The 23,048-nt window shown below is 38.7% G+C and overlaps 1 protein-coding gene across 1 annotated transcript; it reads right to left on the reverse strand.

Moving 5' to 3' along the window:
* Positions 1-6,690: 6,690 nt before the first annotated feature.
* ANGPTL4 (angiopoietin like 4) lies at positions 6,691-22,560 on the reverse strand. The gene is made up of 7 exons (XM_063455658.1): positions 22,052-22,560; positions 17,393-17,503; positions 16,392-16,491; positions 10,139-10,252; positions 9,861-9,956; positions 8,268-8,543; positions 6,691-7,974 (listed from the first exon to the last, which is right to left on the reverse strand). The coding sequence occupies exons 1-7, from the start codon at positions 22,523-22,525 to the stop codon at positions 7,793-7,795; spliced, it is 1,353 nt and encodes a 450-aa protein (XP_063311728.1). The 5' UTR covers positions 22,526-22,560; the 3' UTR covers positions 6,691-7,792.
* Between the last annotated feature and the right edge of the window lie 488 nt (positions 22,561-23,048).

The following is a 23,048-nucleotide window of genomic DNA, read 5'->3' on the forward strand; positions in this document are numbered from 1 at the left end:
AGTCTCCCGAGTAAAACAGTACCCCCATGTACAGGATTTAGGGTGTCATAGAAAGTTACAGGGTTAAACACAGTGCTAGCAAATTAAATTATCTGGACTTTTGGCCTGGGTTGGCAGGCAGGTCCCTCAAATTGCAATCATTAAAATTACTTAATTAGGTAAAAATATTACATAAATATGCACGTAGAATTTTAATATATATACATATTTATATATTTGACGTCTACGTGTATATTTATGAAATTATTTATGTAATTATGTATGTGGACATATGTATATTTCGTATTATTTTTATTTATTTATTTATACATAGATATATATATCATTACATTCTAAGTGTATTTTGATATAAATATATATATATCAATATCAAAATACTGTTAGAATAAAACTGAATATATATATATAATTTTTTTTTAATTATTAAAAATTATTTTTATTTTTTGTTATTTATTTTTATTAACATATTATTTGTATTTTATAATAATATATATATACCATATATATAGTTATTATATATATTGTATATATTCGTGTGTAATTTAAATATAAGTGTATTTTTATAATTATATACGTATATATAAATATAAAAATACACTTAGTGTGACATTATATATATGATATATATACATATATTATATATAGGTATATATAGATATAATACATGTATATATAGCATATATATATACACATATTATTTTTTTTTTTACACAGATTTTTTTTTTACACTTTATTTTGGATTTTCCACTTGCAGGGAGACTGCCTGTCAGCACAGACAGTCCCCCTGCAGGCAGACACATGGACCCCTATTGCGGTCATGTGATCGAGTGATCACATGGCCGTGGGGTCCTGATCTGCCGAGGGGGGACTGCCCGGGCAGACAGGCAGTCCCCCTGGACCGGGAGGAGAGCTGATCGCCGCCGTGGGACCGACGGCGATCAGGTAAGTAGCCCAAAACCGTTATGACGGTTCAGGACCGTCAGCGGTCCAAACGCACGTTTTACCGCTGACGGTCCTGAACCGTCAGCGGTCGTTAAGGGGTTAAATTATGTTCCATAGCTAAATATTTGATATTAAATGAAAGCCATGTTTCCCCTGAATAAAATGATATATAATAAGTGTGGGTGCATTTAATATGAAAGAGGTGAATTACGGTTGGACAGACATACAGCGCAAATGCCAGGTTTTGTTTACATTTTGTTTCGTTCACAACTTGTACATTTGGCTGCGGTCTTAAGGGGTTAATCTTGCTTCAGACAGCCCCTCTTGTTTATTTTTCTTTCGCCCAGCATGGCACAATTAAATATAATAGCATAGACCAGACATACTGTATTGAAGGCATAACACTGTACAATCAGACATAAAGATAGGAGCGGTTAGCCATGTTTTGTAATGCAATGTACTAGCCTGACCGCTAATCTTAATGTGACTACTGGGTGAAACACATCTGTGAACCAAGCTACTGTTCTCCCTTGTTTTTATAAGCTTAAAATATGATCCTGTTTACATAACTACGTTTAGAAAAAAAAGTGCAATGTCTTTAATGCCATATGATTAAGCGTGAATACCAACCTGGTTGCACCAGCTATTGTGGCAGTGCAAATCCACATGTTAAACCTCTGCACGAACAAAATAAAGAATTAAAAAAAAAGAAAAGGAATACAGATCTCCCGTTTCAGACACCATAACGTCGGATGTTGTTCTGATGTGAAACGCTCTTCCCCGGTTTCCATTTGTGCAAATTGTTCCCTGTATCTTGTGTGGGCATAGAGTACCGGCAAGATGGGGCGAGTACGTCACACGTGATTCCAATTGGAGGCCTATATTAAACCCTTGTGAGGGGGTGACAGTGTGTGAAGAGGTGGGGTGACAGTGTCTAAAGAGGACGGTAGGTGACAGTCTGTATAGAGGGAGGTGACAGTCTGTATAAAGGGGAGTGAGTGTGTGAAGAGGGGGGTGACAGTGTGTATAGAGGAGGGGTGACAGTCTATGAAGAGGGGGTGACAGTGTGTATAGAAGGGGGTAAGTGAATGTGTGTATAGAGTGTGGTGACAGTCTGTATAGAGGGGGTGGGTGACTGTGTATAAAGGGGCGTGAGTGTGTGAAGAGGGGCTTGACAGTATGTATAGAGGGAGGTGGATGACGGTGTGTATAGAGGAGGGTGGGAGACAGTGTGTTTAGAGGGGTGGGTGACAGTATTTATAGAGAGGGGTGAGTGACAGTGTATATAGAGTGGGTGTACTGTTAGTGTGTGGGGAGGCTGTGATATAGTTACCAGCCTCCCCACACTAAAATACCTTTTTTCCCATAATCAATCAATTCCCTGGTGGTCCGGTGTGCAGGCTGGGTGCAGGGCTGTGGACCAAGTGACAGGAATCTTGCGAGCTTGAGGTGTCAAAACGTTGCTGTGGTAATCCACTGGCAACACTCTGGTCAGAAGTCATGAGACACTTCAGTGTGCTCCTCTGCACCCGGTGGAGGTCTCTCCTTCCAAGGCAGCCTAAATCGCCTACAAAGCTACCTCTGCCACTATACATGCACTACATGCACTTTACTCACACACACTCTCTGCATCTACTGTACACACACTCTGTATCCATTATAGACATACCCTGCATTCTCTATACACACACACACACTGCATCCACATTACTTATCATTGTGAGCGGAGAGTCGGGGGTGGGCCCTATGGTTGGGGTCAGAGGTGGGCAGACTAAAGTGCGAGCGCGAGCCCCAGGTGCCTAGGCTTTGAACTGTGTAAGAGGTCCCAACATTTCTGATGGCAGCCATGACAGGGAGTGCTACATTCATTTCGGGTTTCCCCTTTGTCGGACAAATTTTGGCATTCCCAAAGGGGAAACCCGAAACGTTTGCTACTTTTTAGTCTTTCAATTTTTTTTTAAATTCTTTATTTTATTCGTGCATAGAATAAACAAACCGGTTTACACTGCCACAACAACTGGTTTAAACTGATCTTTAGACATAGTGTAACAGCAGTTTGGCATTGAAGAAGAACATTGCACATTTTTGTTAATGTAGAGAAGAAACAAGAAGACATAGTAATACTTAGTAAAACTCAGATTGGCATAAGGAAAATATAGCTTGATTTTAGCAGTTTAAGTTAGCATCCCTATATCACAGGTAAGATATGTGAGAAGATGACATTTCAAGTTGCTCCTAAATAGTAACATGGGCATGACAGTAGTGCTGCACTTTTAGGGACATACAAGAAACCATGTAAAGCACATTACTCATTGCCTAGAGAATCAACTTTTTCTGGCAGATAGGCGCTATCCATTCTCCGGTGGAGATTATACGTAGGAGAAAATATGAAAAATGCAAATAATACAAATAATAAAATACGAAAAGCGAGACGCCTAGCTCAAGCAGCGTGTGTAGTTTGAAGCTATGTTAGGCATAGAGACGTATGAGTGTGAGTGTATTGCAACATGTCTACCTTATGAGTTTCAAGCAGGGGATAACATTTTATATGACTATGCAGGCTATGTTCAGTGTGTCTGTGTGGTCGTCCAGAGCCAGAGGGACTCTGCGTGTCCGTGTGAAATACATGTGGGATCCTCGTCTATGGTTCCAGGGACACGGGATTGCAAACTCTTGACTGTCCCGGTCATCCGATTCCCTTTGGTTGTAAGCAGCTGGAGCCCTTCTGTGTGCCTCTCAGTGCCGCCATGGTACTGGTGTGAGTGGGGTTGTCCCTCCAGCCCCAGGCTGTTGCGTAGGCCGGCATTTCAGTGCCACTAACCCGGTGATTGCGAGAATCCGAGTGTTTTCCTCGTGTGGAGGTGCCGGAGGGTCTGATGGTCTGCATCCGCTTGCTGTGCGTGCGCCTCCGTTTGTGTGGGTAATGCCTCTGGGTCTGAGCCCTCATGGCCTTCAGCCCAGGAGGGCCCTGGTGGTTAGGAGTAGGAGTGTAATTTGGCGTTGTGCCCGAGGGTAGCTCCTTCGCTCCACATTGTTGGCGGTCCAGCACACTCTTTGCCGGGAGAGCCTGGTGTCCCGTCTGCTCCGCCTGAGCCCGCTTTCGTAGTTTTTCCCAGAAACACATAAATATTTGTTCCAGGCGGTGCAGGGAATCAGTGGAGGTTCCAAGATGGGGCCCTTGGCTTGGAGGCAGGCTCGGTTTGTCGGGTATGTAAGCGGCCACCATCTTGAGAGCGCCACGAGGGAGAGGCGTTTCAGGTTTGTTTCTCAGTGTGTAGGACTGGGGCTAGGCAGATAGCTCCGGACGTCTAGCGTGGACCGGGATAACCCCCACCGGTCCGGGGGGGGGTAGGAGGTAGTAGTGCTTGAGAGTCCGTTTTTGGGGCCGCGAGCGGGAAGAGCGGCCGTCTCCTCCCGCCTCAAGCCTCAGCAGGCCTCAGTGGCTGGATCGGGTCCCCCGGCTATCGATCTATTAACATGTGGTATTGGGTTGTTCGCCCGGGTGTCCCCTGCTTGTTTAGAGCTAACCTGGAGAGGGACGTGCCGAGTTTCTTGGGTTTTTCCCCAAAAAAGTCGATTTGGATCAGGAGCTGGGACTCGGCACGTCTGCTCAGCCTGGCTGCTCGGCTCCGCCCCCTCTTTCAAATAAATTGTATGCAGCACTCCCTGTTCACATTTGGCATCTAGCTGTGCTTCCTTCATTTCTTTGTTTGTACTTATAAATGTAAAACCCCCATACATTTCTACTACAAAATCACTGCAATCCTCTATGGATTCTGCGTAACTGGGAGCCATGATGTCAAGTGAACAAGTACCATTTCATTGTAAATTGCTAGAGTGTCTGGTTAAAATCCAGCAGAGCAAAACAGTAGAGCAATAGAATGTAGCTGTCAAGCCGCCACAATAAGAGGTGGTAAGGCAGAAACATCTGTTGTTGCCGCTTTTGGCCATAGGGATAGCTATTCTGTATTCTTTACCAACCATGAAATTAAGAGGTTTAGGATGTATGGTGGAAAGTTTCTGCAGCTGTAGCATAATAGTAGTTTAGATTAAAAAAATAAAAAATAAATAAATAAAGAGATAAAGGGGCACTACAAACACCATAACCACTACAGCTCAATAAAGCTAATTACTCTCTCATCCACTATCCTACACAAAGGCAGTTCATTCTTATGGAGATGGTTTTCTATTCTGCATCGTAAAGAATAAAAATGTTATTTCTTGTATTTCTTAAATCCAATAAAGTATTTTTTTTATGTTCTCTTGTGTATTTTTGTAAAGTTAGAGGCCAGGCACTCAACAAAATAAAGTGAAGAGCTTTTTTTAAATGAAGGTCCAAAAGCTTTGAGTTTAATATCGTTGAGTGCCTGGACCTATCTTGCTTTACTGGGTTTCTGTTACTAGTGGTAGGGTCGAACGCCAGGCCCGGGGCACGACGGTTTTACCTTTATTATTTACTTTGATGAGTTTTTCTCCTTCTTGGAATACAGTCCTCTTTTCTGAAAATCTCTTGTGTATTTATGTCACATCAACCTTATCATTGCAGACCTTGGAAAGCTACACGTATACTGATGATAAACCAAAAACAACATGACAGTACCATTGTGTGAGATAATACAAACAGCCAATGTTTACCATAAGGCACACTATGCACTTAAGGGAAAGGGGGAGGGAAGCAGCGCCTTAGAGGTGTCCTCCAGTCCAAGTCAGAATGGGCTGATATGTAGTGTAGAACTTTTGCGGTATTGGTGAGAAAAATAAAGAATGGCATATATAATTTTTTGAAGCTGATAATTATTTCCAAATATGTGCACTTGGACGGTATTATTCACATCTGTGATTTACTCAATAGCTTGATTCAGTGAGAGGACTCCAGATGGTATAAAACAAGAACAGAAAACAACACCAATATTGTGTAATATATTCGGTACTATAAATATGTGAATGTGTGCTCTCAATTTTTTGAGCCTGTTAGTGGCTCACATTGATAGGCATGTATAGGAGTCCATGGGCTCCGTGGATTCCCACTCTTTGATGCACACCCGTATAGCAGCAACTTCTCACTAGAATGGTATATGGATAACATAGAAATAAAAATATATAGTGCTTGAAGTTTAAATAAATAAAAGTAAAAAAAAAAAAAGAGATGTACTCATTGGTGGAGAGCAAAAGTGGTTTTGCTCAATCCATACCAAGGGTGGTATGTTCCCCAAAATGGAAATTGATGTAGTAATCTACTAGATAAAACCGCGAAGGTCCAATGTGGATAAAAACACAGATTTTATTGAAAATAATGTATAAAAGCATAAAATGGTATCACACTGACGCGTTTCACCTAATCAACAGGCTTTCTCAAAGTGTTACAGTACAGGGACCTTTCCTGTTTAAATAATGAAGTACACAGTGTGCACTTAAACAATCTCATCTAACTAGTATACTTGTATATAGCAAATGAAAGTGGTAGTTCACATCAATTCATCCAAACATTTTGTGGATTGACCAAATTTTGTCCATATAGCATTTTGGTTTCATGCTCCTACTAAGAATTACAGTTTACCTTTTCATCAGATCTACCTTAAATATACAGTGCACATTCAGCTTGCCTATTAACTGTTGGATGTTGTAATCAGTCATTTAAAGTAGGGTATCCACACATACACAACGAAATGTTTCAGTATTGTATTTAAAAGTCAAAAGGAAAAAAAAAACAATTACAAAAGAATGTTATAAGAAAAATAGCTTTTTCACAAATATTGATAAATTACAGTTATTTAAATATACAGACACATTAAGTGACAGATTTAGTAAACAAACAAAAGTTATGCTACAAAAGCAATATTTACATTTTTTTTTCTTCAAATTTTGGTCCCATTTTAAATCAGTCAATATGACCGAATGTTTCTAACTGCATCGTAGCAGCAAGATTTAAGTGTAACAATATTTTGTTTTCAGTGACCCACAGACATTTGACCATATTAACAATTCTGTACAGTAGTGTGCTTTTTCTTTGTTTCCTGAAGAATTCAACATCTTCTCATGTAGACACAGTTGGCAACTGTGGTAAACGTTTAACAATTAATTATTTTAATTAAAAACATATTGTTAACAACTGATGTTTCATTATCTTGATTATGTATGTTTTTAATGATGTAGAGCAATTAACACTCCATAAGGAAAGGGCTACACTTGTCCTACAATCTCTCTCTATGTATTCTCAAGGCCATTTTAGGACATTTAGATATCAATTAACAAAACTGCATATCATGTACCGAGAGGCAAGTCATCTTCCATACATTTTGTACAAATAAGGATGACTACGTACCAGAGCCAATGATGCATTTTATGGCATTTATATGATTTTTTTTATAACACTGCCCACGCATTATGCTATAATCCCACATTAATCTCTTTGGCTTTTTTTTTTTACACATATTCAGACTTGGGAAGCATTCTTCAGCATTGCTTGAGTCTCAAATGTGGTACAATAACAGTTTATGGACAACTTAGAAGACCACCATTCTTTGTCCAAAATACTACTTCATTTAGACATTCATTTTGAACTAACTACTGCATGAAAATAGAGACAAAATATTAGTTTGTAACGTACAATAAAAAAATTGTCTAAATAATGAACCTAAATAAAACTAGTAGCTTTAACCCACCAAATTATAGCCTACTCAACTCAGCTAAAGTTACTGCATACTAGTTTTCTACAGCAAAACAAAGGTGGGTGGCAGGTAAGTAGCCTCTCTGTTGAGTCTTGTCCCAAAAGGCTCCTCTAATGAGCTTTGGTCCTGGCCTCTGTGGGAACTGGGTATAATGTAGCATTAAATGCTCTGCCATCAAGTATTTATGCTGTAGCCTTAAGTCCAAGAGGGCGAATTTTAATGGAAGTTGACTTCAGCGGGTAATATCTGCCCTTCCAAGTTTTCCAGAAGATTCCCTGTTTTCGTTCGTGTCGTTGCCGAGGAATAGAGTGTAAATATTTGCCATTTAGGTTGGAATGACCACATGTGCTGAACCACCATCCTCCTAAAAAGAAAATGATAATGTTAAGTATAAACTACAAATATATAATTTTATGTCCTCGAACAATCCTACCGTATCCAAAAATTTAATGTAGCAAGGAAATAGTCAAATTAAGCAAATTAAAATGAGTAATATTTTTTTTTTAATGGAACTTTGGTTTGATGTAGTTTCAGTTATATAGATCTTACCGACATGAGTGGCCGTAAATCATTTAGATCTGGCATTATACACTGATTATTTTAGAAGCTTCAACATTTTTACCATTTTTATTATTATTTGGAAAAGAATATTCATACCTGAAAGATGTTTAGCACAGTTGATGTCGGACTTTAGATCCTGATCTCTGTCACGAGTGGTAAATGGTTGATGTCGACCAACACTGAGTGCGTTCTCTAGTTCTCCGTTCACTTGCCCCACAATCTGGAGGGCGTAGGCTGTGCTAGAACCTCCCAAACGAAATGGGGCTTCCATATATTTTGTATTTTGCTCCCAGTCTTCCAGCTCAATGTGTAAGAGATATTGACCCTGCTCACTTATTTGGTATATCTTCTCCAGTCCAAGCCAGAACTCACCTGCAAAATAAAACACTCACTTTCAAATTTATATCCGTGGGAGATACTATTGTAAAATTGTGTTTAATGCTCTAGTTTCCAGAGAAATGTAAAATAAAGGTGAGCCATTAGGAAAGTGCTACACCTTGCCGCTATCTCTCTATGTACTCTCAAGGCCATTTTAGGACATTTCGATATCTAAAAATTGCAATGTTTAAAACCATACAAAATTGAATCATTTTTGTCTTAAATATTAACTGCTTTGCTTAAAGAAAGAAAAAAAAAAAATATATATATACGGGTATATATATAAATAAGTAGAGATTGTAGCCGTAATAGTCCAGTGATGATTCTAATCATTCAGGATTTGCTTATAACTTTGCTTATAGACATCTAAGTGTTAACCAGACCTGTTTTTCCCAGTGGGTCTATTGGACCAAGCCTGCAGTTAAAAGAGATGGCCCTGGTTCAGGAAAATCCTAAAACAGGTGCCAGCCATCTGGCTGACACCAGCAGGAGTTGGCCAAGAAACAAAAAGAAGACTTCGTCCCTTCTCTCTTGCATTGGTGGCATTGTAGGAGCAGGTCTAAGTGCCTGTTAAACCTGGATCCATTGCAGCACACAATCAGTGTTAAAGGGAATATAGAGTAAGGGGACAGAAATATTATGTTATGATTTTGCTACTTCCACTAAGTCTGTGTCACATACTTCCCATTAGAGGTGAAAATCCCTAAGTTCCCTGTCCTCAATTGGCATGGAGTTTGATGTTGTAATAGGTATAGTGCAGTGTATTTGTTTGAGAGAGTGAATGTGTATAAACAAACAAAATATCCTTGAAGTTGGCAGGGGATAGGATTTGGTTAAATGTCACTGAAATGAGAATTGTGGGAAAATTTACACAGAGATAATAAATGAAAACTGGCGGTATTAGAATGGAGGTTATATAGAATTAGAAGTATAAATTAGAAAAAAACAATACTTGTAGTGTAAGGGGCTATATTCTACACAGTGGATTAAGTTATCTGAGAGAGGTTGAGTTTATCAGTTTAGGAATGTAATGGTTTTGGTGTAGCCGCGGATGTAAAATTTCCTTTTTCCCGCACTTGTTAAAGTTTTGTGTGTTACATGTGCATTTTAAAGGTGTTTTTTTTTCATAGGGAGACAACCACTTTGTCCTTGGATCCACATAGCACAATGTCTTGGCTCATCTGTTAGTCAAAAAACGCATGCAAATGTCATTTGTTTTTGGAATGCAAAAATTGATTTATAAATCATATGTTTATGTTTAAATATACCGTAACTATGATCTGGCAATTAAGTTAATATATACATTCTCACCATTAAGTGTTCCAAATCCATTCTTGTAAGTTTCCCAGAGCTGATCAAAATCAACCGAACCATCCTTGCGCCTCTGTATAACCGTCCATCCTCCATCTAATAAAAGACAAAGACATGTTTAATCTTTAATTGAAAGAAAACGTTCATGATTTGCCAATTTTCTCACATGAGCATATTCATAATAATATATTAGTATACATATAAATGTGATAAGTGCTAGAACAAACTGTTATTTTAAAGTGAGTTTTAAATCACTTAAGAGTTTGTACTGAACTTACCAGCAGTCATTTCACAAAAGACTTCAAAAGGCTGTGCCTTCAGTGGCTGAATTGTGAAGATTCCACTGGACCTTTCGCCTTGCAGGAAGATGTGATGACAATCAGAAGGTAGACCTGGAAAAAGACAAGGGTCTCTTATTAGACATTTATCTTGTCAAACCAAAAATTAAGTTAAGGTGTTATGAGAATAGCAATTCAAACATTCAAAATTAGTCTTGGTTTTTTTTTTTGGATGTCTCCAAAAGTATCTGCTTAGTTGCCATTTTGAGGTTCTTTCAGAAGATTTTTGTTGGCTACAATTTAGTATTGGTCAGTTACGACTTAAAAATGCAGATCTAAACTTCAAATAAATTCAGTACCAGGTTGTTATTTTTAGATTTTTATGAATGACTTAGCCAAGGAAATGAGCTTGCAACCAACATCAGTTCAGGAATATAAGGCATTCTTCAATGCTTTTAGCATTTTATACTGGACACCAGGGGCTACTGCATTAGATGAGCTTCTAAATTGTGCTGGAGATAATTCAGGGGTACTACATATTGTATACTTTTTAGGCTAAGTACGGATTAGTGCCAGCTATTTCTAAACATTGAAAAAAGGAACGCTGTTATTTTACAAATATGACTGTACACGTAAGCATATTATCAATATCCACACCTCTAAAGAATGCAGTTTCATTGGATACTTTCAGGTCTATTCCCAACTTTAATTAGTTACAAGACATTCCACCTTCCCACCTTTGATCCCTGTACTTTGAAATGCCAACACAACACAGTTTCTGTATAGTGACTAAAGTCCATTTTTGTTTGTACATTCAAAGCCAGTTTCACATATAGCTCAAAGTCATTGCTAACCTAAACAAAGAATTCAAAGTCCATTATATATTTCTATGTTATGTTCATTTTGGATTGCCTTTAGTTACGTAAACGAAAGGGAATTCTACATTTAATGAGCATGTGTCTTCAGAAACAACATGGTTATATGAAGAAGTTAATTGGGCTACGTGGGAGATCAATAATGGCACGTGTCCTATGCAGCTCAATGTTTCAACATAAAGGGTTACCCATGTCTGTTTTGTTTAACTCGGCTGTGTGCTTAGGGCTCAGATTTCTAAGAGCTCGTTATGTTTTTCATACTGCGAAGTTGTAAATATGAACTCTCACCCAAATCCCAAGGCTACCACCCTGTTCTTGCCCAGATGAGGAATGTCTGACTTGTGTTTACATTCTGAGAGTAGCATGTAATCACAATGAAACATGGTGTTAAAGACCAAGAAAAAGCAGATTAACGTTAACTCTGTGCAGTGTAAACGGTCACTGCCATATATTTTAAATACGATTTAAATGGACACTATAGGCACCCAGACAACATTATGTCAGTGAAGTGGTCTTGAAACGATGTCCCTCTTGTTTTAACCCCTCTATTCTGCAGGACCCTCAATGTTTACATCACATGGTTTAAATACCTCTTAAATGCATGACTTCCACTAGAGACACTTCTGCAGAAATTGCCATGTAAAGCTTGGCTATTTAAAATAGATGGTCTCATCGAGACCATCTGATTGGTGCAACGGGTGTTTTGCCATGCATGTGCTGTAGCCTCCCAATGCTTTCCTACAGGAAATCGTTTGATTGGCTGAGATCATCAAGATTGATTATCTCAGTCAAGGAGGTGGGGCTAGCTGCAGAGAGAGCAGCGTGGTTTCTGAAAAAAGGTAATTAATACTATTTTAACCCTTGTGGGAGGGGGGAGGTCACCTAAGTAGTGACTAGGATACTATAGCATTAACAATCCACAAAGAGGGAGATTTGTCAGGGGAAACAACTGGTGCTATTCTGGAGCAAAAATAAGTAGCAATCACTATAGAAATCAATAGAACGTCTCATATTTAGCTCCAGAATAGCACCTGTTTTGCCTTGATAGATTACCAATGTTGTCTGGTACGTGTCTACTACATTTGCAATTAGCCAAATATGTTGGCATGTGTGAAGTTTGTACGATTTAAAGTCATAACATGAGTTAGCTTGTTTGGTGTGCATTTATAAATATGTATTACACATTGTTGTACGTTGTTATTATTTTATTATTATTATTTTATTATTTATATAGCGCCATCAGATTCAAAGTTATACACCCACTGTACAGCGCTACGGAATGTGATGGCGCTATATAAATAATAAAATAATAATAATACACACAGAATATTTTATGAAAAAATCAGTCATGCTACGTTTCAGATATTGATCTAAAATGTGTTCAATGAAGTTTAAGTCACAAATATATATATATATATATATATAAAATATATTATGTAGATTGCAAAATGTATCTTAACACTGTATAATTCTTTGTATTTCTAAGCGTTATATTATCTAAACTGTTGTTACATAAAAAAAAATATGAATGTCTTTATCGGAGTACTGAGAGTATTGTTCTAGTATTTTACAAGGTCTTCACTTGTAATGTGTGAATGGTATGCGTGACACATGCAGAAATATTGCATCAGCAAGTGAAAACTAGGGGAAAGGTTACACGGGGAATTCTGAGACCAGGAAGGACAGGGGATAATAAGCTCATTCAGTCCTCCCTCTGTACACCCACACAGCAATGTGAACTTTTACCTAGTTTAAAAAAAATCCACAAAGAGCAAAACTATTTTTTGCTGTAACATGAGGTCATTCCATTCTCGGAACTTTTGCATTATTAATTCCAACTGAGGATTATGTATGTTGTACAGTAATTCAGGGGCAAAGTAAATCATTAAATAATGATAATAAAAAAAATCAGAAAGTCAGTGACACTTTTCATTTAAAGGGTTACTCCATCCACCATGACCACTTTTGTTTCTAGAAGTGGTCATGGTGGTGGTAGGAGTCCGTTTTTACAGTGTTTCAGCTTGAAGCGCTGCACATACTGTGATATTGTGCACCGGGGACTAGTTGCACCCCTGGCACTCGTGATTTTGACAGCCAAAAAAATCAGATCAGGACTCCGATATGTCAATTTTCTGCATAAAATACATCAGTTGTCAGCGCGCACTGCACACTGACAACGGATATATTGGGCTTCTCTTCCCTCCCATCTTTTGTGCAGACGCCTCAAAATTAGCGCAGTTTTTTTTATTTCAATCTCCCCCCCCCCCCCCCCCCCTCACACTCTCCAACCCTTGCCAGTTCAGAGTGTGAGCATGCGCTCTGAGCCGGTTAAGTGTTCCAATCAAAGGCATCTCTTTTATTTTTTTAGTCATAAGGAGTAGGGACATATAGAATAGAGCCCAATAGGTAATTATTCCTAAAAAAAAGACATAAATATTAAAAAGGATAGGAATAATCCTTTAATCATTAAATAACAAGAAATTGATAGCAAAATTCCTCAGGTTCTGTCAAAGTGTTTAATCCTTAGCTAATTATAGAAACTGCGATTTAGACGGATCTATAAAATCTGAAATATATAAAATAATTCCTATATCTCAGGTTCTGTCAAAGCGTTTAATCCTTAGCTAATTACAGAAACGGCGATTTAGACGCATCTATAAAATCTGAAATATATAAAATAATCCCTATATCTCAGGTTTTGTCAAAGTGTTTAATCCTTAGCTACAGTAATTATAGAAATGTCAATTTAGATGGATCTATAAAATCGTAAAAATATAAAATAATCCCTAGATCTCAGGTACTGTCAAATGTTTAATCCTTAGCTAATTATAGAAATGGCGATTTAGACAGATATATAAAATCTAGAAACAAAGGGTAGGGTCGCACTCGGCCACAATGTTTCAACCCAGGGTGCTACTGAGTATGGGTCAGCAAACCTCAAGGAATATATTTGAATAAGAAAATCTCAGGCACTCACTGCGATTGCTTCTAGGCAGATTTATTGCAACGTTTCGACCTGTTAAGGTCTTTATCAAGCTTGATTTTCTTAGTCAGATATATAAAATCTGCCATATATCAAATAATCCCTATAGCTCCTCGCAATAGTTATGGTGCCATCATGCTCCTGGCACTGTACACAAACAGATGGTCCTCTAGGCGCTTGGTGTATTACTGATACAGTAATAACACCCAAAATTATTGGGGTAAAAATGAACCAAGTTCAATTGTACAATAAAAAAATTACATTTTTTAAAGAAGTTATGTTGCTGCCTATGTCAATATCTAGAAACAAGAGGAATGTAATATGAATGGGGTATGCGAGCAAACAAATTATGCGTGTGCTTGCTATTAGAACCACTAATGTCTAACATCTTTCTATAATCCTGCAAAGATGAACTTTCGCACAGTTGGAACCCGTCCAAACGTTTCCTGCAAGAAGGCTGAGACTCTCCATCCTCTGAAGGTGATTAAACCACTGATACATGAAACTTCAACTTTCACACACTTGGCTCTGTGACAAGACTGGCTCTTGTAACTTCCTTACAATGAAAACAGCAGGGTCTTTGTACAGTATTTAAACTGTAAAGTTAAGGACAAGGAAAGGGCAATATTGAGGATGTAGGGAATCTGCCTAGTCAGAAGGTAACACGAAAAACAGAGGTTTCTATGAAGTACTTTGGTATTAAGGGACCCTGAAGACACAAGTGGGTAATAGCGTACTGCTTTATATATTACAGAATCACAGGCTTATTCCAAGAACCATGACCACTTCAGTGATTTAAAGTGGTTATGGTGGCTGGACAGCATTTCGACTTGAAAAGCTGCACAAATAGAATTGAACCACTTAGCTTCTAGGGATGTAACGGCACCTCCGGCGTCCGCGCCATGAAGGCGTCATTAGCCAGCCCAGCTCTGATCCTGGTTGGCTAATGTCAATTCTGTGCATTATTTTTTTTTTGCACAACGTGTCATTCATTAATTGAGAGCGGTCAGCTGACACTCTCAGATAATGAATGGCGAATGAATCATGTTCTGCAGCTCAGCAGAAGTCGGAAGAACATCAGTAGTGAAGCTAGGAACCTCAGATCCTATGCGAGGACCCAGTAAGAGGGAAACCATTGTGACCCACATGAACGTTAGTGTCTCTTTAAGTCATTGGTGCATGCTGGTCAGTGCTTTAAAGATGATCCCCTTCTCCATTGATACCATTCCTGGTCACTATTTACGGAACATCGTGGTTTTAAACTTGGCTGATACTTTATATCCTTTAAGGCACATATCAGCATTATCGTGTTAAACATAATATTACTGTTAGGTTATTTCAGTTGTAAAAACTGAATGATATTTCCAAGCACTGGTTATAATCCTTAAAACGTACTCTACAGAACATGCTTACGTCCATGGATGCTATTCATTCACTTTCTGCTTGTCATGAAGAATTATGAGACGGAGCAAGAAACTGACAGAGGAAATACTACAGACATAACTTCCTTTAATGCTTGTGTTACAGTAGACATCATATTAAAGAGGTTTGTAAAAGTGTTGAAAGGAATAGAGGAAAGTGACAGATCTCAAAGGTCACGTTAGTCTGTCTTAAGAGGAAAAGAAGGACCCTTGCTTTGTGCAGTAAACCAACTTCTTCTGGTTCTAAACAAACAACTCTTTGTGTTAAGTATGTGGAATATATATATATATATATATATATATATATATATATATATATATAGCTGAATACTAACCAGTTGTAGACTATTAAACTCCTCTGCAACATGTGTTTAGTTTTATTGCATTACACACAATGCAAAACATATTTTGTTATATAAAGCCCACTTATTTACCCATTTAAACCATTGCTCTTTAGAGCAGGGGTGCCCAATAGGTACATCCCCAGATGTTTTAAAACTACAGCTTCCATGATGCTTTGTCATTCTAAAGGCATTCAAAAAGCATGCAAAGCATCATGGGAGTTGTAGTTCTACAACATCTGGGGATCTACCTATTGGGCACCCCTGCTCTAATAATAGTATACATATATATTATTAGTAGTAATATACTGAGATGCTCTAAATGGCTGGGGCTCACATGAGGAATACTCTGTACCTCATGTTGGTGCAGACTAGACTCTCCCGGGCTTCACCTTCTTCAACAGAAGCCTATATGTATAATACCTTATATATACCATTTGGAGTTTAGGATACAGGCAGTTTTTTACTTTAATTCTTGGGTAAAAATACTTTGTCCCATAGTCTAAAAAGTGTAGTAGTTTTATATATATTTTTTATAGGTACATGATGTACATGAAATTGCTGTTTTGTGCTAGGTTCATGCGCAAGGTTATAACAATGCACAACACTCTTGAATTACTTGGGGGTACTTACTTTCTGTATCAGTCTCTGCACTGCTGTTACTCTGTAATTCAGTTGAAACATCATCTAGATTAAGTTTTGATTTGTAAGTCTCAATTTTGTCACTCTGGATCTATAACGAAAAAAAACAAACACCACTTATTAGACTTACGCCATTCACGTCTAATTGTTATTATTACAGTTCTTTTCCATTAGCCTCCAAACACTTTTGTGTATGATGGTAGTTTGCTGTTTTCAAAGCGTAAGCTGACAGCCAGGGTGGAGAGATATAAAATGGACTGGGAAACAGACTCCAAGTCAGTAAACTTATCAACAGAAATGACATTAATAATATACTCCAATTTCCATATTTATTGTCTTGCCTTGTTTAAATAAATAATTAAGGCACTAACTGTATTTATATATTGGTTATATTAGCTGTATGTTCCATACATTAATAGCAGAAACTCCATGCTTGGTTCTTACATTGACGTATTTAGCATTGTAAAAGTTTAAGAAAACAAGTCATAATGACTAATTGGGAGTGCCCTTACTAGTTATAGAATGTCAATGTATTATACTATACAATTCTGTACAGTACATAATCACAAAGAAAGAAAAACATTGTGTGATATTTGAATTGGGAAGTCTGTGATTGGACACCTACAGTCTGGGCTGGGGAAATAGGGGGTGGGGGGGAGGGGAGGAGAGGAGCTTGCAAAGGCTGCAGACAAGATATCTGCAGCTTTTTCAACATTTTTTTTTATATATATACCCCAAATGAAAAAATGCATTATTAAATGCATATACATTTTCATTTGGGGTATATGCTCTGACTAGTATTTATTTCTGTATTTGGGCAGTGTCCCTTTAAACCCTGCATAATATTATTAGTATTTTTTTTTTTTAATTCTGTAGCGCTGTACAATGGATATCACACTCTATTCCTGACAGTACTTAGCACATAGCACTCTAAATACTATTTGGATACACATGTCATACGTCACATAGTATTTTTTCACTGATACACTTACCTTGGTTTGTAAGTTTTTAATTTGTTGGTTCTGTTTGTCTAGTTTTACTTGTTGCAATTTAATCTTATCCATTAGCTCATTTATCCTCTGGTTCTGGGTTTCCATTAACGTCTGAAAGAAATCAGAGCATGGCACAATTATATAAGCAAAGTCATTATGAAAATGATATTTAATCCCTTAGTCTACTTTGTAACAAAGTCATTTAGACCATACAGGAATAAATATCTAGATATTTTTAATCCCTGTTAACGTATGCAATGAAAAAAAAGAACAAGAAATAGCTGCTATTTTATATGTAGCAACAGGCATTAAAAGACAATATCATACTTTCTGTGGTTGCGTGAAGATCTGGGCTTACATCTGGTAGGGTTATTCACCAAACTATAAATTCAAAGTTCACTTCAATTTTAAGGTCAAAATAGCCAAAATATAAAAACTATGCTTTCACTTTGGTCACTTTGAATTTTCACTTTGGTAAATATCTCTGTTGGTTTACTTCCATTGGAAGCTCTGTTTTCAAGTTACCAACACTGTTTTCAGACAGCTTAAACAGATGTTCTTCACCCCCAGGTCACTGCCCAAAATGGTGGCCCCATGCTGTTTTAGTGGATCAACACCGGTTGGAACAGGCAAATCATATAAGCTTCTGCCGTTAGAAGACATTTATTAATTAGAGATACAAGCAATCAGGAATCATTAGGCAATTCAGTCCTGACCAAGTTTACGGTCAATAATTCTAATTTAGTTTTTTTTTTTTTTTTTTAAGATCTGGTCTACATCAGTTTGCAGCCAGGGCAATAAGCAAAATCCTATTTTTAGATGTACATGAAATAGATGTCTAGGTTTTTGCAGACGTCTGCACTCAGATCGAAGGGTACCGAACGGAAAATAAATTCACAGAGAACAATATTGAAAGACTAGTGACTAATGAAACATCTCAAGTTTCTTACACTTGCTTCTCCCTACATCCAGTGTAATTCAATAGTCATTACGTCACAGCACCGAACATGTAGTACGTGCAGAACGGGGGATGTTGTGTACCCTCTCCAGGTTTCAATTACAATTTAGACTGCACTTTAGCAAGTAGTTCCACTTTTATTCTGCTTAACCCCTTAAAGATACAGCATCAGAAATAAAATGCCATCATGATGGAAAATGTCCGTCATGTGTCCTTAAAGAGTTAAAGTAAGAGCTGCAAATACCCTGTATTAGGGACTGTATGTGTGAAATGCATACCCAGGGATGATATTCAATACTCTTTGCAAAATATGCACCGGATACATATTTTGTTGTGTATGATATCATTCTTTGGTAGTTTGTCAGTGTATTGGGCAATGAGTTTCTGGATTTGTTTCTATTTAAAGGACCACTATAGTGCCAGGAAAACATACTCATTTTCCTGGCACTATAGGGCCTCTAGGTCCCCTCCACCCTTAGGGTCCCTCTCCCGCCGGGCTCTAGCATGAGGAAGGGGTTAAACACTTACCTTTTCTCCACCGCCAGGCTCCCTCTGTGGTGGGGATTCTCCGCCTCCTTTCCCCGTCATCGGCTAAATGCGCGGCACGAGCCGCGCGTGCATTCAGCCAGTCCATAGGAAAGCATTCTCAATGCTTTCCTATGGACGCTGGCGTCTTCTCACTGTGAAAATTACAGTGAGAAGCGCGGAAGCGCCTCTAGCGGCTGTCAATGAGACAGCCACTAGAGGCTGGATAAACCCTAAAGTAAACATAGCAGTTTCTCTGAAACTGCTATGTTTACAGCAAAAAGGGTTAATCCTAGAGAGACCTGGCACCCAGACCACTTCATTAAGCTGAAGTGGTCTGGGTGCCTATAGTGGTCCTTTAATTGGTTTGTGATTTACTACATTTATGAATATGATTGTGCTAATAACTATGTCCTTGCGATTCTATAGTTTTAAAAATCCAGTGCAGAGAGAATTCTGTAAATATGAAGAATTAGTAAGGTACGTATTGGGTCAGAGACGTGAGGGTTAAGTACAGTGGTCAATTTTACAGTATTTACTTGTTTTTCACACAACGCTGGAACTAGGAGCCAGTTGCTGTGCTAAAGGGCAGTAAACAAACCAGTTCCTGCTCTTTGGAATTGCCAAATTTTCATAACCCACTAGTGGAGATCACTCTGGACTTTGTTCACAGCTTGTGAGTAGAAAATAAAGCAAATCGTGAAGGGTGGGGGCTGGGGGGAAGGAGAGGGATTGTTGATGCATGTATTTTATCACTGCTTCAAAGTCAAAGATGTACAGTCTCAGGATCAAACTTAGTATCATTTTTAGGTTTATACAAATACTTTAGATACCAGCGATGCTATTTGCATATTTGATACATAGCCTATTTCAAATAAAATAAATATACATTTTAAAATAAATAATAAATATCTATTAGAAAAGTTTTGAGATGGTTGGATTTATATAAATGGCACTGGCAGCGCTTGCGCCCTATTTAATGGAACAAATTATTGTTTAATTTCTGTGAACTCTTTAGGACTAATTAATTTGTATTGCAAAGAATATTGGCTTGAGACTCACTTAAGGCACCATGTAATTCACAAGGCTGTCTACTAACTCTGTCTATGGCTAACAGTGATCTGCATCTAATGACCTATACCAGTCTTCAGCACTCTCCAAAGACAGAGAGATGTAGGTCAATTTAGGTAGGTCGGTAGGTGTTATATATTAAATAATGGGTCCATGGTACCATTTTAGGATACTATCAACTCATTTACTGTCAAGGTCTGTGTGACGGAAGCTCCTGTACCACAGACTTTTGGAGAGACTTGAAAGCCAGCTTACTGCGCGCAGACTATGTGGGGCTACTGTCACTGTGGGGAGGGATACGAGGGTCCAGAATGCTTACTGTGCTTCTAAGCCAGATTTGAGGACTTGATAGAGCGCGGTTTGGAAGGGAGGTTCAGGGAGGCAAGGAAGCATCAGAGGATACCTGGGTCTTAAGAGTGTACCCCTACCCTGAGGTCCAGGAACCCCTTTTTGGAGACCAGAACAGAGCTGACACTTGTTTTGTTAATTATGGACATGATCCACTGTTTAATCTAAGATGCTAAATCAATAGCAAATATATATAGATCAAGCTTTCGTTTGCTGCTGCCATAGGGAAGCACATATGCACACAAATACTGCATCGCCTAATGTAATCCTTTACATTATAGTTGTCATATTAGCCATAGCTTCCTGGATTCATCATGTTGACTTTCAGCACATGAAAATACTACCCTGTAGTACAGGGGTAGGCAACCTACGGCACTAGTGCCATGCACGGCACTCGAGGTGTCTTTGCACGGCACTCAAGGCTGCTAGAGCCAAACAGGCTCTGTCCTATCAGGAGTCCCAGTTAAACTTCAGATATCTGCTAATACGAAAAGGTGGTGAAGGACAATCCTCAATTTATGCATTGCAGCACATAGAGTAAGTGATCTCAGATCACTTCCTCCCAGCACTTGTGAATGGGAATCAACACTGTAGCTGAGCAGCCTGCAGCTGATTTTGCAGCTCCTATACTTGAGCTATACCTGGCCGGCCTGGTCCCCACTGGAACCCACCCACACTGCTAGATATACACAGAAATGTAGAATAACCCTCCCCTCATACAAATAATACGAACAGCCCACACACAAACATACACACAATCCGCACAAACGCAACACCACTAACAATCCACATACATGCACACAACCCCGCATGCAGCATCTCACATGCAATACCCCAGACAGCCCCACACATACACACACTACCAAACACACAATGTGACATATCCACCCACACACAATTCCACAAGCAGCCCTCATACACAGCCCAGATTCATAGGTATCATACACAATACCATAAACTACTAATGAACATATACAATATAATACAACGCTCACAAATACAACGCTACTAGGCAATTACAGTAAAAATAACACAAGCAGCATACACACCTCAATTTAAAAAAATAGGATCGGCACGCTACGGGACACCACAATCCTATATCGGCACAGTGCTGCTAAAAGGTTGCCTACCCCTGCTGTAGTACATAGAATTGATATGCTCCATGATTCCTGACTGATCTATCACCTTATTTACTGCGTGCAGCATTTGACCTCTAAATACTACATGTCTGCACTTGCACATATTGCCCATCAATGCATATAATTGATATGTGTCCTGGAACAAAATGGTGGGTGTGTCTCCCCCATTTCAAGCACTTCATGAGTGATGTCTCTGCACATTGTATGTGCCATGCCCAGTCAGGTACCAGCTAGGAACACACATGCAAGTGAATAAATACAGGATTATTTACCAAGATGAGAATTCGAAGTGAATTTCACATTTAAGGTCAATAAAGACAAACTGGAAAAAAATCTCAACTTCAGCCTTAAATTTGAAATTCACTTCGAATTCTCACTTCAGTAAATAACTGTTAACGTGTATTTATTAAAATCCCTTCGTGGAGCATCCCCACAGATTGCTGGAAATACCAAGATTTGCCTGACAGCTCCTACTATTTTGTTTATTTTTTTTTATCTGGTAAGTACATTGAGTCTGTACTTGCAGGTAGATGCATAATATCAGTCCTTGCAAAGCATGCTACTATTCCCCCTGGAATTCGAATGTTTGAGATCACACAGCCATCCCTCACCCCATACCTGGATATTGAGGTACTCCTTATCACTGCGGTTCTGCCTCCGGTTAGGTTCCATAACCTTGATCTTGTCCTCAATGTTCTGCAGCCTCTGGTCCAGCTGTTGTCTCCCGCTGCTGATCTCCTGCACCGTCTCCCTCAGTCCCTGGGACAAGTCATTGAGTTGCTTGTCCTTGTCTTCTAACTCCTGGACCCTGAGTTTCATCACCTCTCCGCTCTCTCTGATCTCTTTAGATTGCTTCAGGAGGTCCATCAAGGAAACGTTTTGCTGGTTCATCTTTCCCGAGATCTCCTTCAGCTGGTTCTTTGTCTTGTCCACATGTTCCTTGAGACCGTGTCCTAGCTGGAGCAAGCCGTGGGCTATCACGTTCACTTCATCCCAGGAGGCATACTGGACCTTCTTCTCTGATGAGATTCCCCAGCCCTCAGTTCCTAACACAGACCCGCACAGCACTAGAATTACAATCACAAGCTCCATTGTTATCAGCTAGCTCACTCACTCAGTCCTCTCCTGTAAATATAGCAGAATTTGTTTAGCAGGTCGATTGCCCTGAGTATATATAGTACTGACCCCTCCTCCAGGTCCTCCCAAAATCTGCTCTTCTAGTGACACAAGAGAGTTAACCACACCTCACTACTACTGTGCCTGAAGAGGTGTTTCCTGTAAACTGAAAGTCTTTCAGCAGCAGATCTGTGAGCGGATAGATGGACTGACAGACAGACAGAAAGAAAGAAAATTGTGATAGAAAGAAAAAAGAAAGGGAAAAAAATGGTTGTAAAGTTTGTTATATCTGACAGTTATGTTAAAACATCTAAAAAAACAAGAACTATGGCTCTAGCTGTCTTTAATATAAATATATTTCTACATATAGACACTGCTAGTAATGAAGATGAATAATATTTAAGAATACAAAAACTTTAGAATAAAATGTTTTCATAGAAGTAACACTTTCATGACACTGGCTAATTTGACATCTGTGATGTGCACTCAGTTAAAATGT

Source organism: Pelobates fuscus, chromosome 5 (assembly GCF_036172605.1).
Source record: "Pelobates fuscus isolate aPelFus1 chromosome 5, aPelFus1.pri, whole genome shotgun sequence".
In the NCBI taxonomy this organism is placed as follows: domain Eukaryota; kingdom Metazoa; phylum Chordata; class Amphibia; order Anura; family Pelobatidae; genus Pelobates; species Pelobates fuscus.

Excerpts from the sequence above, each read along its gene's own strand:
- ANGPTL4 (XM_063455658.1), bottom strand. The coding sequence starts at position 22,525 with ATGGAGCTTGTGATTGTAATTCTAGTGCTGTGCGGGTCTGTGTTAGGA. Across the intron at positions 17,504-22,051 it reads AGGAGTACCTCAATATCCAG|ACGTTAATGGAAACCCAGAA; the intron begins GTATGGGGTGAG and ends GATTTCTTTCAG. Across the intron at positions 9,957-10,138 it reads CTTTTGTGAAATGACTGCTG|ATGGAGGATGGACGGTTATA; the intron begins GTAAGTTCAGTA and ends GTCTTTTATTAG.